The 11,928-nt window shown below is 42.8% G+C and overlaps 1 protein-coding gene, 1 long non-coding RNA gene and 1 pseudogene across 3 annotated transcripts; 2 read left to right on the forward strand and 1 right to left on the reverse strand.

The window, feature by feature from the left end:
- Window positions 1–1,685: 1,685 nt before the first annotated feature.
- Window positions 1,686–4,271, forward strand: LOC118391569 (cell cycle checkpoint protein RAD1). The gene is given in 7 exon segments (XM_035783076.2): window positions 1,686–2,035; window positions 2,230–2,431; window positions 2,528–2,636; window positions 2,873–3,131; window positions 3,393–3,438; window positions 3,441–3,493; window positions 3,732–4,271. Coding segments are annotated over 6 exon segments (849 nt in total). The 5' UTR covers window positions 1,686–2,035; window positions 2,230–2,236; the 3' UTR covers window positions 3,919–4,271.
- Window positions 4,272–4,330: 59 nt separating this feature from the next.
- Window positions 4,331–10,409, forward strand: LOC127926741 (ribosome biogenesis protein BRX1 homolog; annotated as a pseudogene).
- LOC127926742 (uncharacterized) lies at window positions 6,672–7,513 on the reverse strand. 2 transcript variants are annotated; one of them, XR_008125002.1, is made up of 3 exons: window positions 7,020–7,513; window positions 6,879–6,958; window positions 6,672–6,777 (listed from the first exon to the last, which is right to left on the reverse strand). It is a non-coding gene; the product is annotated as an uncharacterized LOC127926742 (long non-coding RNA). The 2 variants fall into 2 exon arrangements; XR_008125001.1 differs by having other exon boundaries at window positions 6,672–6,797.
- Window positions 10,410–11,928: the final 1,519 nt, after the last annotated feature.

The following is an 11,928-nucleotide window of genomic DNA, read 5'->3' on the forward strand; positions in this document are numbered from 1 at the left end:
ATCCAAATATTTTCTATCATGATGACATCAAAGCAGCAATACTCCACAGGAACAGATTCTCTGGTTGAATTATTAAGTAGCACCTACTGGTAGGCTAGGCCCCCATGTACTTGTCTGAGTTGGAGGTCTGTCTCCACACTCCGGTTTACAGCCTGGCATCTGCAGTGATATGGCAAAGACAATGTAACAGATGCATTGTCACCTAGTGTAATAATAATTAGAAGGCTAGCTACCCTTTTGGTGAGATTATTGATAGCCAGTTGGCGGTCTGTTTCTGCTCTCTAGCCAACTCAGTATCGTCATGCCATTAGGAATTGGCAATTGACTTTCACCTGCTACACTCAAAATATCGATCAGCAGTAACACTTGGCCATCTAGTGGCAGATTACGGGAATATCTAGCCAACCCTACAACTACTCTGATTATGTCAGTGTCGTATTTTGTGTAATGCAAAATTATACTCCGTGGTGGAAAAAGTACCCAATTGTCATACTAGCGTCAACTGTAAAGATACCTTAATAGAAAACTACTCAAGTGAAAGTCACCCAGTAAATTACTACTTGAGTAAAAGTATTTGGTTGTAAATGTAACAGTACTCTTCTGGCGTTGTGTACATCAGTCATCGACACGGAACTCCAATATGTAGCACCAATCATGTAGCTTTATTCTGATAAGAACGACACAAAATTGCACGTCATGCAATGCCCGTCTCACCATCCAACTCTGCACTCACGCACTGTACAAAATATATGACCCCCCCCCCCACCAGACACAGTAAGTTGCTAGCTAATACTGGCGTGAATTCTCTACAACAAAATGCACAACAAATATTCTCCAAAAACCGCTGCATCTTATGTGTGATGTTTGAATAACATTTACGAACTATTTGATATAAATTGTACATTTAAATCATCACTTGAGAGTATAAAAATCACTTTTGATGTACAGTGCTTTGCAACCAACAATTTACCGCTGGTTTGTTGCTTGTTCACTGGGACGATTCTAACTGAAACATCCCCCTCGTAAGCATGCGAAGCAAACCAGCCAATAAGATGCCATGTTGAGTAGGTGAAGGCAAGACAAACTCAAACCAAAAACCCATTGGCTTAACAATAGTGGCAAGGGGAATCACCATTATAACCCTGTTACATACATCTACTTAAGTATAAATCATTTCACATTCCTTCTATTAAGAAAACCAGACCGAACTATTGTATTTGTTAATTTCTGAATTACGGGTAGCCAGAGGCACACCAACATTTACACAATATTTTACCAACGAAGCATTTGTGTTTAGTGAGTCCGTCAGATTAGGGGCAGTAGGCATGACCAGGAATGTTCTCTATTGAAAAGTGCGTAAATTTGACAATTTTCCTGGCCTTCTAAACTTTCGAAATGTAACGAGTAATTTTGGGTGTCATCGAAAATGTATGGAGTAAAAAGTACATTATTTTCTTTAGGACTGTAGTGGAGTAAAAGTAAAATTTGTCAAAAATATCGTCTTGTCCCATCGCTTGACACACTGATTGCTTAACCGTCATTGCTAGGAGGTCGTAAATAAGAATTTGTTCCTCAACTGACTTGCCTAGTTAAATAAAGGTTAACTAAAATAATAACCCGGAAGCCAGGCGCACCAATGTTTTAGAGGAAACGCTGTACAGTTAGCCATCTACGGTCAGCTTCCCTGCCCGCCACAAAGAGTCGCTAGAGCGCGATGGGACATGGACATCCCAGCCGGCCAAACCCGCTGGGTCTCCCGGTCGTGGCTGGCTGCGATGTGTTTTTTTGTGTGTGTAGACACCTCAATAATGTACAAGGTACTGTCTGGAAAACTAAGTTGTTTAAACACCTCCAAACAGAAGGGGCGAAATCGTTCAATTATATTGCAATTGGCTTTGAGACAGGGCATGCACCACCGAAGAAGAACACCCGGAAGTAAAAGTATTGTTAAGAAATCTCAGATGGCGCGATTCTTCAAAAACGTCAACAGACTTTGATACATCAAGATTAATCTTCTAAAACGAGTGACAATTGTGTGAGTGTGACACAGCGTTACTGGTTATATAAAGTTAACGCTGGCAGATCAGATTTATCTTAACGTTAGCCGGCTGAAGTGGGCTGACAGCTAGACTGGCTATGTTAACTTGAGCTATTCTTGATCTCAATAATCTAGCTAGCTACTGTAGTTTGGTTTCATCCTTTGATTGTTGTTGATTTGGTTTATTTCAGATCGAAAATGCCCTTGTCTACTCAGTCTCAGACTGAAGGTGACAACTACGTCCTTGTAGCTAGTCTGGACAATGTCCGGAATCTGTCCAACATCTTGAAAGCTATCACCTTCAAAGATCATGCAATTTTCAATGCCACACCAAACGGGTTGAAAGTCACTGTGGAGGACTCTAAATGTCTGCAAGCCAATGCCTTCATTCAGGTTAGTGCAGGAATATCAACATACACTAATTCTGAGTCATTAACCATTAGATGGGCTGTGTTGTCATGTCTTGTTAATGTTGTCATTCTTTTCCAGGCTGAGATCTTCCAGGAGTTTACCATCAGAGAGGACTCAGTGGGGTTCCAGGTCAATCTGACCGTTCTTCTGGACTGTCTCACCATCTTCGGGGGAAGCACAGTACCAGGTAATGAAGAAGACTGTCTTCTTGATATCCTTTCAGATCTCTCCTGGGTGATTTACAAAACAATCTGATGAAGACTTTGCAGGTCAAAACGCCATTATTTTAACCTTAATAAAATCATCATCTTTTTATTCTAGGAGAGAGTCACAGCCACACCTTTCATTTTAAAAGGTGAACCTAAAAACATGATTAAAGCTACTAAAGTAACTAACATGTCTCGTGTCTACTTTTTGTTGAAGGAGTGGCCACTGCCTTGCGGATGTGCTACAACGGATATGGCTACCCCCTGACCCTGTTCCTAGAGGAGGGTGGTGTGGTGACGGTGTGTAAGATCAACACCCAGGAGCCAGAGGAGCCCATAGACTTTGAGTTCTGCAGCACCAATGTGACTAATAAAGTCATCCTGCAGTCGGAGAGTCTGAAGGAGGCCTTCTCTGAGCTGGACATGACCAGTGAGGTCCTGCAGATCACCATGTCTCCCAGTCAGCCATACTTTAGGTGCAATACTAATACTGTGTTGTGTTTTTTTAAATTAGGAAATCTCACAATGGCATTGTATTGTAGCGAATTAAGGACTCTTAACTGAAGTCTCTGTCTGCAGCAGTCTGTCCAAAACCTTTTGGCCATTCCACCAAAAGGCTGGATACTCTTGACAAGTTCGCTGGTTGTACTGAGATCATTGCAGCTACAGGATGATGGTCGAGGAGTATAATCTTGCCATTGTTAACCTTTCTTCTCTTTATCTGTTTTCATGTTTAGGTTGTCTACCTTTGGGAATTCTGGGAATGCCCATTATGATTACCCAAAAAAGATTCTGACATGATGGAGCTGTTTCAGTGCACAAAGACTCAGACTAACAGGTACATTAATCTTCTATATACTGTATTATCATCATGTATTTGGATATTTGGGAAGTGTGGCACTACAGATTCCTGCATTTCCTAGAAATCCAAAAAATGTGCACGTGAACACAATTAATTTACTATATTATGTTTTTGCTGGTTGGCCACTCTGAGGGTATGGCTTTCACTGGGATAATTATGGTTTTCGAAGAACATGCTAACTGGATTGTCACTTTGCTGATGTGCTTTTTGTCAGGTACAAGATGTCTCTCCTGAAGCCGTCCACCAAGGCCCTGGCTCTATCCTGCAAGGTCTCGGTGAGGACAGACAGCAGAGGGTTCCTGTCTTTGCAGTACTTGGTCAGGAATGATGATGGACAGATCTGCTTCGTTGAATACTACTGCTGTCCGGATGAGGAAGTGGAAGAGGAGTATGGAGAATAGGAATATTGTTGTACAAGAATACGAGGCTCAAATGTTTTAGATGTTATTCTAAAGCAAAACTTGCCTCTTTTTTTTCCAGTTGGCCCCGTTATTTGGATTGTATTCTTTGACTGTGTTATTTGTAAATAGTGTTGGCTCTGGTACATTTTAAAATGAAAATGATTAATTGCTAATAGTTTTTCTCAATTAGTTTTTTGGTTTGCTTTCTGTGAATTAATGCTGCTCTCCCATTGTTTGGAAGTTTACAAGGAACTTGAAACAATATTTATATAATCAAAATATTCCTTCACTTTTGATAAATATGTGAACATTAGTATTGACAATAAATGTAAAACTGGTGCTACCACTGTAAACCTGCCGCTGCCACTTAAGCTTCCAATGTAAAACTGACACTACCACTTTAGCTTCCAATGTAAAACTGGCGCTACCACTTTCGACCAGCAGCATCTTGTTTGTTCTCGCAATACAACTCCGCGGCGCCAGGTGGCGTCTGTTTTATATGTTTGTCCTGCTCTCACGTGTGTTGCCCTCGCTCTGTTCTTACGGTTCTGAGCCTGCGTGTCAGAAATCAAAATGTCGGCGCTCAAGAGAAAACGTGGAGGAAAGGGTCCAGGTGGAAAAGCAAAGAAAGTGAAATTAGTAGAAAATGGAAATAAACCCCAAACTACAGAGATGGAGCAGAACAAAGAAATCACCGTCCCAGCACCCGTGTCAATGGTAAGTGTGTGTCAAACATTAAATTGCTCGCCACTTCGTTGACTTGGAAAGGTAGCTAATCGTTACATATTTGTCTTGTATAAAAACAGCGACATAACAACATGGACTAATGTTACATGATTGTAGCGATCATCTATGAAACAATGTGTTGATGAATTGGATTTTGATTTCCAGGGTAAGTGGAGAAACAAAGAGCGAGTTCTTGTATTCTCTTCAAGGGGCATCAACTTCAGAACACGACATTTGATGCAGGACCTCAGGACAATGATGCCACACACGAAAGCAGGTTTGTTCCTGTACCAGTATGTGGGCAGAGGAGACGATGGATATCACGAGTCTCTTCTCTAGCCTAGTTTGCTACAAAACATTTTTCCCATTAGACATCGCAAGCATTATAATGTAAAATACGTTCATTACTTATCAAATATGGAGTTTCGCTGAGCAACAAACAAAATGGACTCCGGTAGAACAGAAAATTTAAATGCAACAATTCCAATGGTTTTACTGAGTTACATTTAATATAAGAAATCAGTCAATTGAAATACATTCATTAGGCCTTAATCAAGGCTGATTATGGTACAGAAATTAACATTAAATTATCTGGCAACACCTCTGGGGGAGGCATTCCTGCAGTCAGCATACCAATTCCATACTTCCTCAACTTGAGACATCTGCCATTGTGTGACAAAACTGCACATTTTATTTGCTTTTTTATTGTCCCCAGCACAAGGTGCACCTGTGTAATGATCACACTTTTTAATCATCTTGTTGATATTTCACACCTGTCAGGTGGATTCATTATTTTGGCAAAGGAGAAATGCTGACCAACAGGGATTGTTTATTTCAGCTCAAACATGGGACCAGCACTTAACATGTAGAGTTTCTATTTTTGTGCAGTATACTTCCCAAAAAATATCAATATAAAACATTTATAAGTATCCGAAAAAGTATATTGTTTGGAAATAATCAATGTATTGTTTTTGACCACCTCTTGGGGAAGATCACTGAAAACGTAGACTATATTGTCTACTTTATATACTTACATGAAATAGTATTGCCTTGTGTGCAGTACGTCTGAAACAATGGCTTTGGTATGACGTTCATACACTGTTATACATGATAAAATCGATGATCTTTTGGGACACTGTACTGCTGGATCAGCTGACCTTTGCCTGAGATGTACTCTTAAGGAGCCTACCTTTACACCTTATGGTCCAAGGACCTTCTTTATATAATATCTTCAGAGGTAGACTGGCTCTGGCAGCCAAATAGTCCATCTAAACGTGAATTGATTCAAAATTGCGTTACGGTTGTTGAAACACAAAGCCCTTTACTTTCAAATAACAAATCATGTTCTGTAACATAGCCATATGGATGTGTGGTAACACTAACCCTGGAAAGGTGTGTTTTAATGTAATGTGTGTTAATGTTCAGACTGAGCGTCAGGGCTCTTGACCCCCCCCCCCCGGGTACAGAAAACTTGTTTGTTCAATGACTTGTGTGTAATGGAACTGAGTCATGATCAAAGGCTAGGCCAACCTGTGTGTGATTTTATTGGAGGTGCCGACGAGGTGGATTTGGTCAAAAACACCAGATTCTATCCAGACAAATGTTTTAGGTTTGCTTGTACTTTTTATTATTAAGACCTGTTTAGGAATTTGCATGACGACAGTTGCTCTGCCAAACTCCGTATTTGGTGAGTAAAGAACATATTTTGGCATGATGCTTGCAGAGCTGTTTAATGGGGAAATGAATGGTAGCTAACTGGGCTTATACTTCATATATTAATCTCCTCTTGCCCAAATACTGGTTCAGTTTGTTCCTTTTTACATGTTTGTGTTTTCTTATTTCAGTGATTTTAGTGATATTGATCAATGTGTGTAGTTGGGTATAACCCAGGAGATTTGACCTTACTCTTACAGATACAAAAATGGACAGAAAGGACAAACTCTTCGTCATAAACGAGGTGTGTGAAATCAAGAACTGCAACAAATGCTTATTCTTTGAAGCAAAGAAGAAGCAGGATCTCTATATGTGGTGAGTGTCAAAGTTAACATCAAATCCTCTCTGCCAAACACACAAAAGCATTCTATTCCTGTCCCCTGACATGGCTTCCTGTCCCCTGACATGGCTTCCTGTCCCCTGACATGGCTTCCTGTCCCCTGACATGGCTTCCTGTCCCCCTGACATGGCTTCCTGTCACCTGACATGGCTTCCTGTCCCCTGACATGGCTTCCTGTCACCTGACATGGCTTCCTGTCCCCTGACATGGCTTCCTGTCCCCTGACATGGCTTCCTGTCCCCTGACATGGCTTCCTGTCCCCTGACATGGCTTCCTGTCCCCCTGACATGGCTTCCTGTCACCTGACATGGCTTCCTGTCACCTGACATGGCTTCCTGTCCCCTGACATGGCTTCCTGTCCCCTGACATGGCTTCCTGTCCCCTGACATGGCTTCCTGTCCCCTGACATGGCTTCCTGTCCCCTGACATGGCTTCCTGTCCCCTGACATGGCTTCCTGTCCCCTGACATGGCTTCCTGTCCCCTGACATGGCTTCCTGTCCCCTGACATGGCTTCCTGTCCCCTGACATGGCTTCCTGTCCCCTGACATGGCTTCCTGTCCCCTGACATGTCTTCCTGTCCCCTGACATGGCTTCCTGTCACTTGACATGGCTTCCTGTCCCCTGACATGGCTTCCTGTCCCCTGACATGGCTTCCTGTCCCCTGACATGGCTTCCTGTCCCCTGACATGGCTTCCTGTCCCCTGACATGGCTTCCTGTCCCCTGACATGGCTTCCTGTCCCCTGACATGGCTTCCTGTCACTTGACATGTCTATGAAAATGTCACCTTTTAAAATGTAATGATTTCAGTCACTTTCTTTTCGTATAGGGTTGCAAATGTTCCCCACGGACCATCTGCGAAGTTCTTGGTTCAGAATGGTGAGTGTCATTGCCTGAGTTTGTGTGAAATGACATGAATTTGCGGCGGCAGCCTAGTGGTTAGAGCGTTGGACTAGTAACCGAAAGGTTGCAAGTTCAAATCCCGAGCTGACAAGGTACAAATCTGTCGTTCTGCCTCTGCCTGAACAGGCAGTTAACCCACTGTTCCTAAGTCATTGAAAATAAACATATATTCTTAACTGACTTGCCTAGTTAAATAAAAGGTAAAATAAAATGTATATATTTTTTTGTCTCAATCAAGTAACCGTGGTTAAACAGCTGTCGGTATCAAATAGCGGCAGGTAGCCTAGTGGTTCAGAGTGTAGAGGAGGCAGGTAGCCTAGTGGTTCAGAGTGTAGAGGAGGCAGGTAGCCTAGTGGTTCAGAGTGTAGAGGAGGCAGGTAGCCTAGTGGTTCAGAGTGTAGAGGAGGCATGTAGCCTAGTGGTTCAGAGTGTAGAGGAGGCAGGTAGCCTAGTGGTTCAGAGTGTAGAGGAGGCAGGTAGCCTAGTGGTTCAGAGTGTAGAGGAGGCAGGTAGCCTAGTGGTTCAGAGTGTAGAGGAGGCAGGTAGCCTAGTGGTTCAGAGTGTAGAGGAGGCAGGTAGCCTAGTGGTTCAGAGTGTAGAGGAGGCAGGTAGCCTAGTGGTTCAGAGTGTAGAGGAGGCAGGTAGCCTAGTGGTTCAGAGTGTAGAGGAGGCAGGTAGCCTAGTGGTTCAGAGTGTAGAGGAGGCAGGTAGCCTAGTGGTTCAGAGTGTAGAGGAGGCAGGTAGCCTAGTGGTTCAGAGTGTAGAGGAGGCAGGTAGCCTAGTGGTTCAGAGTGTAGAGGAGGCAGGTAGCCTAGTGGTTCAGAGTGTTGGGCCAGTAACCGAAATCCCTGAGTTGACCAGATGAAAAATCTCTGTCCTTGAACAAGGCAACCCTAATTGCTCTGGATAAGAATGACTATGATGGAATAGAATAATGACCACGGGCTACAGCTTCATCATATTTCACTCTTTTACTCTTCCTGTAGTCCACACACTCGCCGAACTCAAAATGACAGGGAACTGTCTGAAGGGATCCAGACCACTGCTGTCATTTGATCCTGTGAGTATTGCGGTTTCGGTGAACGGCAACATGATTCCCGGACACAGATTTATGCCTAGTCCTGGATTAAAATGCAAAATACATTGAAAATCTCCTAATCGGGGTCAGGGAATGTGTAACGGAATACTCTTGAAACTAACTTCATATGGGCCTCACCATCAAGATGTACGGGGATACTGTTTAATGAATTCATGTTTCTATTTATTTTCAACCCAACAGCAATTTGACGCGGAGCCTCATTATGCGCTGCTGAAGGAACTCTTTATCCAGGTTAGTTTCATTATTGCTGCAGCAGAAATATTTGGTCCCAAAAATTACAATGTGAGAACCATTATTAGTTGTTTCGCTTTTCTTGTGTCGTTGTGATCAGTTCAGAAGTGAGTTTTTGTGTTTTTTTTGTAGACATTTTCAACTCCCCATTACCACCCCAGGAGCCAGCCCTTTGTGGACCATGTCTTCACGTTCACCATAACAGACAACAGGATATGGTTCAGAAACTATCAGGTGAGTTTAACTAACTTGCTCGCCTTTCCATTATACAGTATGTGCTCAATGTATGTGGAATATAATATATTCTCTGATCATTTCGAACAGCGTGTTGTAACACTCCCTGATTTAGAAGTAATGTTCTCGAATGGCCAAAATGATTAATGCAACATGTGTTTTGACTTATTTCTGTGTCCCACAGATCATTGAGGAAGATGCATCGATGGTAGAAATTGGACCTCGCTCGCCCTGAACCTCATCAAAATATTCCAGGGAGCTTTGGCGGCCCCACACTCTTTGAGAACCCACACTTCGAGTCTCCGAACACGGTAATATTTAATTTGATTCCTAGTAGACTCCCCACCCTAAATCACTGGTAGATCAAACCTTTATCTTCTGTAGGTATAGAACAACAATGAACTAAAGCTGTACTGGTGACTGTGATCACTTAGTTAGACTGTGTACTGTTGGTGATGGGGCAGTCTTGAATTATGGTTACATTTTTCTAGATCAGATTGGTTCATTGTTGTTCTGTCTCCCCTCCCCACAGCACCGGGCATCTGATCACTTATATTGAGACTAGGAAGACCATAACTAATCACTGTCCCAGCGTAATTCATTGTTGTCTCTATCTCCCCTTAGCACCGGCGTGTGATCCGCATGGCCACCGCCTCCAGGCTGAAGGAGAAACAGATGGTCAAGGAGCTCCAGAAGCTGAAGAGGACGGAGAACAAGGGAGGCGGTGACCAGGGACGTGACAGATGACGTGTTTGCCACGCCGGCTGAGGAGAGGCCAGTCCACATTGAGCTGGAGGCTCCTGCAGCTAAAGTAGTGAAGAAGAACAAACACAAGGCTTTCAAACGACAGAGGAAGCAGAAGCGTTAGGCTAGAGACTGGTTGGTTTGTTGGGTCTTCTAGACGTCATCTGGAAAGTGATTACAATTGGTTCTTTGTCAATTTGTCTTTCCTCAATTCCATGTCTCTTTTTAATTTTCAAAACTCAAACGAGAAGTTTGAAGGGAGTGACCTAGAATCTTCTCCAATGCGTTTAAAAGGAATCGGGAAAAGACAAATTATGACATTTGTTTGGCCAGGGTTGAGTCTGCAGCCTGTGAAGGACCAGTTCAGAATACCTTGTTTGTGTTGAATGGGGTTTTTTTGTGTTTTTTTTTTTTGCTGCAACAAAAAAAGTACTAAAGCAACTTTACCTTCTGTTGTCCAGCTTTTCTTACAATTATGAAATAAAGTCTCCATTTTAGTGTTTATTTCTCCTGTTCATTCCTGAAGATGTCAGGTTGATTTACAGATGACTGGACCTCCTTTGACTTGATACCTGCGTTAGTAAACTTGACCAACCTTGTCAATATCGATTGCAAATCTAATATAGTTATAATATCCATGTCAAAAACACTTGACAGAGATGTCGCCACCGCTGTCTTTCGTTCACCAAAGCCTAAATGAGTGTCCACAGGTAGAGAAGGAAGCTAAAAATGCCTAAAATTAGTTAAGCACCCTTTGCTGGCTCAAACAGCCACCCATTCAATTTTGTTGCCTGTTCTTAGTAAACTGAAAAAAATAGACCAAAGGCTGTTTTTCAGAGAAGTTAACTGACTAAGCATTCCTTTACAGTAGAGAAGGGCACTGAACTTTTCCTGCACTGACTGCGACTTCAGGTGATTGGTTAAAAGAAATGCAAAGAGACTTCAGGTGATTGGTTAAAAGAAATGCATAATAAGATAGTCTGAGCTGTATTGTTAGATTTTAGTGCAGCCTTTGAGCATACATTTATTTATTGAAGAAACTTGCTGTGGCTTTACATCACCTGCAATCACATGGAGAGCTATTAGCCAATATAACCTAGTGTTTTTCAGTGAAAGCTTCTCTAACATCAGATACATACGGTGTGGTGTCCTCATGGCGGTTAGTTTTCTCGACGTGACATTTTTACAAATTACTTACAAAGCTAGAATGAATGTAAAGTATTCAGACCCCTTGACTTACCCACATTGCTACGTTAGTCTTATTCTAAAATTGATTAAAAAAAAAAATTCTCCTCATCAATCTACACACAATACCCCATAAATGACAATGTAAGAACTGAAATATCACATTTACATAAGTATTCAGACCCTTTACTCAGTACTTTGAAGCACCTTTGGCAACGATTACAACCTCAAGTCTTCAGGCTTAGCACACCTGTATTTGGGGAGTTTCTCCCATTCTTCTCTCTGCAGATCTTCTCAAACTCTTCGTTTTGAGTTCCTCGGTGGACAAACTGAATTGGTCCACCCACACAGACAGCGTTGTGAACTGAATTGGTCCACCCACACAGACAGCGTTGTGAAGAAGGCGCAGCAGCGCCTCTTCAACCTCAGGAGGCTGAAGAAATTCGGCTTGTCACCAAAAGCACTCACAAACTTCTACAGATGCACAATCGAGAGCATCCTGTCGGGCTGTATCACTGCCTGGTACGGCAACTGCACCGCCCACAACCGTAAGGCTCTCCAGAGGGTAGCGAGGTCTGCACAACGCATCACCGGGGGCAAACTACCTGCCCTCCAGGACCTACACCACCCGATGTTACAGGAAGGCCATAAAGATCATCAAGGACAACAACTAACCGAGCCACTGCCTGTTCACCCCGCTATCATCCAGAAGGCGAGGTCAGTACAGGTGCATCAAAGCAGGGACCGAGAGACTGAAAAACAGCTTCTATCTCAAGGCCATCAGACTGTTAAACAGCCACCACTAACATTGAGTGGCTGCTGCCAACACACTGATT

Source organism: Oncorhynchus keta, unplaced genomic scaffold, assembly GCF_023373465.1.
Source record: "Oncorhynchus keta strain PuntledgeMale-10-30-2019 unplaced genomic scaffold, Oket_V2 Un_contig_8147_pilon_pilon, whole genome shotgun sequence".
NCBI lineage: Eukaryota > Metazoa > Chordata > Actinopteri > Salmoniformes > Salmonidae > Oncorhynchus > Oncorhynchus keta.